We start from the raw sequence: 5332 nt of genomic DNA, 5'->3' as shown, positions 1-5332 counted from the left end.
TTTTTCTGAGTTCTACCCTCTATGCCATCTGCATCGATGTTTCCAACACCGTTTTACATGGACTGAATTTTGCATAAAGCATACAAAATAAATTTAAATTACGCACCCACTCATCAGTAATGATGAGATTCTAGTCTTCAATCCCCTCCACCTTCTTTAATTTCATGGGTAGGGACAATCCAATATTAGTGTGAGGGTGGAGAGAGCCTGGTCGTCTTTTCAAAACCATTCAAGAACTAGAGTGCAAGTGCAATCAAAGCTGTACCCCATCAACTTTATAATCATTTGGTTCAGTTATGGTGGTCATGATCAAAGCTGTACCCCGTCAACTTTATAATCATTAAACGCTGGATAGGCTTACAAGTATTTCAAAGACCGAGCAATCAAGCTGAGCTTAGTAACGTGAACTTGTAACAAAATTAAACTTTAAGGTAGTTAAAAATATGATTAAATTAGCTTGGTTGGGACAACGTGTTGGGTTAATGTGAATACTTATTCAAGAAAAAGACCAAGCAACCAACAATTTAGTTTTGACATAATAAAACAATTAATCATTAAATAAAATTCTAACATTCCCCCACATTTTTTTTTTTTTTGAGAAAGAACATTCCCCCACTTGAGTCATATGATTAAGTTGGAATTTCGAAATATCTTGTTTTAAGAATTTCAATAATCATAGTATGAGCAATGACAACTTTAAGAAAATTTTTTTTTTTCCAGATAATAAGTGTAAATTAAACAAAATTTAATATTAAAAAAAAAACTTGAATATATCGAGTTATCGACACACAAAAACATGTAAATACATAAAGTTTTACAATTTCATTTTACGAGTTTTCAAATTTTGAAATCATTATAAGATAGTTCATTATTAGTTGTCATTATTTATTGTCAATGTGGGTAGCTGTGACTATTTTATTTTTTTAATATTGTACAATTAATATTTTTATTTTAATGCAGTTGTCATTATCTATTTTATATTGTTTTTTATAAAAATATTTTAAACTAAATGACAAAACTCAATCCACTAGCACAGTATTAAATTGATCCACACAACCATATTCATCAAAACATTGATGTGCATGAAATATATACAATAAATTACTCACATATCTACATATTTAGCTTAACTTTTATGTTATTTTGTGACTGATTATATAATATCTTTGTGTTGCAGGTAACAAGGGCTTTACATGCAAAGTGGGGTTAGGCCAATTGAATCAAACCAACTTACATCCAGTCAGGCATGAATTCAAGAGAAGACCAATCCAATTAAATTTAAGTCCAATTGGAGCAAGGAATCAAAGGAAGTTTGCACCAAATCCAAGTCCAATTTGGATTAGGATTCCAATCTGCACATCAGTTAGTATTTTTAGCATAACTTTCGGCTCAGATGTCCAATCGAGATGATTCAAGTTGGGCTGGAAATTTAACTTAAAGGGCTACAACTTTGTAGTTCACCAAAAGCCCAAATTCTGACGTTAAATTGGCTAAAATCGTCGGTTAAGTGAAGCTTAAAAATTTGGGATTTTCTCCAAATGGGAATTCAACTTGTAATAGGATTTTTTGACCTATTTAAAGGTTTTTTAGGGAAAATTTCAGGGCTGAGGCTAGTGCTAGGGCTGGGGGATGAACATAGAGAGTTGCGGCCACCTCTTCCATGATAGTTAGTTTTAATTATTTTTCTAGTTTAATGTTTAGTATTTTATTTTTGTGTTTTCTTTCAATTACTATGAGTAGCTAAATTTATAATTAGGTTTGAAGATGAAACCTTGTTAAAGATTATCAGTAATATTTATGTGATTTGATTTTTCCCACAATAGTTGTTCTTTAATGATTTAAATTGTTCTTACTTTATATCAATTGACTAAGATGAGATTCTAGATATGAGTTCAATCATGTTTTTCTCATAATTTAGGATTTGTCTTAATTAATTGAATGCTTGGTTTATTAATTCTTGATTATAAAGTTGGATATTGCTTGTGATTTGTCTGTCAATGGATACAATTTATGATTTAATTTCTAGAATTGATATATCTTGTGATTTTTTTGGTTACGGATACAATTGATGATTTGATTTTATACTTGAGAAGTGAAGAAGAACATGCTTTTGATTTTTAAAATAAGGATTTTAATGAGAATATTTTCCATGATAGCAAGATTGATTTCTAGATTATCATGTAGTGGTTGAGAAAAATTAATGATCATAAATATATGCTGATATGACTTACAAGGCGGATTCCAAAACCTTAATTCCTTTTTCTAGATTGTTTACATCTATTTACTGCTTTATATTATATCTTTGCTTAGTTTAATTATTTTGTTAGTATATTTAATTTCAAACAACCAATTTTTATTAAACTAGATTATGATTAATCTGGTTAAGATTTGATTTAATATTCCTACGTTCATTCAAGTCCCTGTGGGTTCGACCTCGTTCTTGTCCAACTATACTTCGGTACGGTTCGTACACTTACGATTACTTTAAAATTTCACAACAAACATAAATAATACACTAAGAGATCGTTTGGCTGGCGCGTTAGAGTAGCATGTTTGACATCTGCGTTTTCCTCTGCCGTGGAACCCAGCTACAGTAGCCAAACTTTAACGCCCAAAAGAAAATGCTAAAACGCAAATTGGAAAGAGCACAATGCACCATTTCATTAACGTTTGTGTGTTCTCAAAGCACAAAACGCTGCGTTCACAAAAGGGGTTAAACCACTACTGTTCACAAACTTTCTGCACTTGTTGAAGCAAAGTGACCAAAACAAAAACGTGATCTCCAACGGTAACTCTTGAGCGATTCCTTTCTTCCTCTCACCAACTGTGCACAGATGGAGTCAATTTCCATCAATGCCCCGTACTCCTCGTCTTCAATGAGAGGCACCTACCCACCATCCCGCAATAAACCATCAACAGTCACACTGAAACACGGTAAAAATGCTCCCACGGAGAACAAAATAACCCATTCCTTCGTGCTTCGCTCGACCTCAGCTGCTCTTCGCTTGGGACGTCGTGGCCACCACAGGAAATCTCTGCACAAACAGGTACTGTTCTGCCAAACGTTTCATACCTTTTGGTCTACTGATGTCTGGTTATTTTGTTTTCCATGAACACACTTCAATCTGTGGTTTTGTACAAAAATTGTGTGTAATTTTAGTTCAATGTTTGTGTGTTATTTTTGTGTTTTCCATGACATTAGTATGTAGGTTTCTCTCTGCTTCATTTTATTTTGGGTGTTTCTCACAAGTGTAGATGTAATGGGACCATAGTTGTGAGTTTACTTTGCATTTTCCATGACTCATGCATAACTGAAAACTGATATGCATACAAACTATTCGTTGAAATGCCTGAATGAGTATAGAAGGAAGTTGTAGCAAATATGAGTAAGGGAAAATCGAAGGCTGATGATAATGAAGAGAGAATTGGGTGGAAAGATCCTAGGGAAGTAAAAGCTTTTTGTGATTTTTTTGCTACTCAAGTCCTAGACGGCAAGAAGCATCAAGGATTTTTGAGAAAGGAAGGGGTTGATGCAGTGATTGAGTAGTTGGCTGAAATGGGTAAAGTGGTGACTCACGCGCAGTATAAAAACAAATGGGATCATCTGAAAATTCAATGGAAGGCTTGGAAGGAGTGTTTTGATGAGACTGGGTTGGGTTATGATCCTGTAACTGGGGTTATGCAGGCCACTGATGAGTGGTGGACCCGAAAGATTCAGGTTAGTTCACACAACATAATTGTGAAAAAACTCTGTTATCTACAACTAATATTGTGTTCTAACTACCGGTTGTCCACGTGTAGGCATGTCCCAAGGCGTTAACCTTTAAAAACAAACCTTTGCCGAATATTAAATCCATGGAAATAATGTATGAAGGATCGGTTGCAATGGGAAAAAATGCATTCTGCTCGAGTGGTGAAATACCAATTGAATTATCTGAAGGGTCTGGGGATTCCACTGATAGCAAAGAATTTGTTGTCCCCCAATGTGAACCCTTTGCGAACTTAGTTGACCCAATGGATGTTGAAGGCCCAGCATCATCCAGAGCAAGACCGGCAATGAATAAGGGGAAAGGCTTGGCAAGCGGTGTCCAACTTTTTAGGGGAATTTGCAAGAAACCAAGAAAGAAGCGTTCAACCATTCAAGACATGTCTAACTCTTTGAAGAGCATGTCAGACGTTATTGTTGAAAGTAGAAGTGTTAGTACTCATAATACAACATTTCGCACCGTAGCAGCTAATGAGATGCAAGCAATAATGGACACGGTGTTGAGTCTTCCTGGGGTGCAAGTGGGTGATCGCCTTCATATGTTCAGCACCTTCTTCTTCATGAATAACGTAGACGGTAGGAACATGTTTGCAGCTAATGTTGAGAGGAAGGAGGTCCAGCTAAGGTGGCTAGAGAAGCAGTACGAATTGAACCCTCAATTTCATTTTTAGACCGGAAAGGGGCTTGTCTACAGCCCGGGTTGCTTATCTTTATGTACCTCTTAGTATTGTAGTGATCGGATTATCTTTATGTACCTCTTGCAGTCTTTTCTTTTCTTTTTTCTTTTTTGTATTGGCATAAACTATATGCTTGCCATGGGTGTGTATGTAAAACAGTGGTTACTAATTACTTGTCATCTTCTATATGCTTACTTCCTCCTTTTTCTTATGCTAGTGTTTATAATTGTCATATCTAATTACTTGTCATCTTCTATATGCTTACTTGCTCCTTTTTCTTATGCTAGTGTTTATAATTGTCATATGTAACTAAGATATTTGTCACTAATTAAACCATAATTCTAATTGCATCAATTTCTACTCCATAGTTTGAATATAAAACTGCATGAAATTATTTTTTTGAAATATTCACTGTTTACATTGATATGATTATTTTTATATTCAGGTGAGAATTCATTTTTGGTGAGCACTTTCCAAGCTCATGTCAAAGATAGACTTGGTGGTGAGAAATCATAGGGGAATTTTCAATTGTGATGCTTGCGGATTGTTAGTCCTCTGTGTGTGTGTGTGTGTGTGTTTTGTTAACTATCCAGGTTTGTGTAGCAGCTTTGATGGAGTTTAAATCATGAAAAATGTATTCCTTATCACAGCTATTTGTATTTGTGTTTCTATTTTTGAAACTGGGTAGAATGAGTAATTAGTTCAATTACTCAAAAACTTATCAAACAAAAAGCTAAATTGCAGTGAAATATCTAACTTTGCCTGAAATAAATTGTAGTGAACTTTGCCTCTTTTTTTTTTTTTTTTTTTTTTTTTTTTCTTGTTGGGTACAAAAGCACCCAGGAACTTAAAAGGTACTGTTTACGGGTACTGTTCACACAGCCCGTGA

General features: G+C 34.6%; 1 protein-coding gene across 1 annotated transcript; it reads left to right on the top strand.

Moving 5' to 3' along the window:
- Window positions 1-3556: 3556 nt before the first annotated feature.
- On the top strand, window positions 3557-4437 carry LOC111990519 (uncharacterized). Its single transcript, XM_024022302.1, has 2 exons — window positions 3557-3718; window positions 3802-4437. The coding sequence occupies exons 1-2, from the start codon at window positions 3557-3559 to the stop codon at window positions 4435-4437; spliced, it is 798 nt and encodes a 265-aa protein (XP_023878070.1).
- Window positions 4438-5332: the final 895 nt, after the last annotated feature.

This window comes from Quercus suber, unplaced genomic scaffold, assembly GCF_002906115.3.
Source record: "Quercus suber isolate HL8 unplaced genomic scaffold, Cork oak 2.0 scaffold_1235, whole genome shotgun sequence".
NCBI lineage: Eukaryota > Viridiplantae > Streptophyta > Magnoliopsida > Fagales > Fagaceae > Quercus > Quercus suber.
Note: the sequence above shows the minus strand (reverse complement) of the source record. Positions and strands in the feature narration are given on the sequence as shown.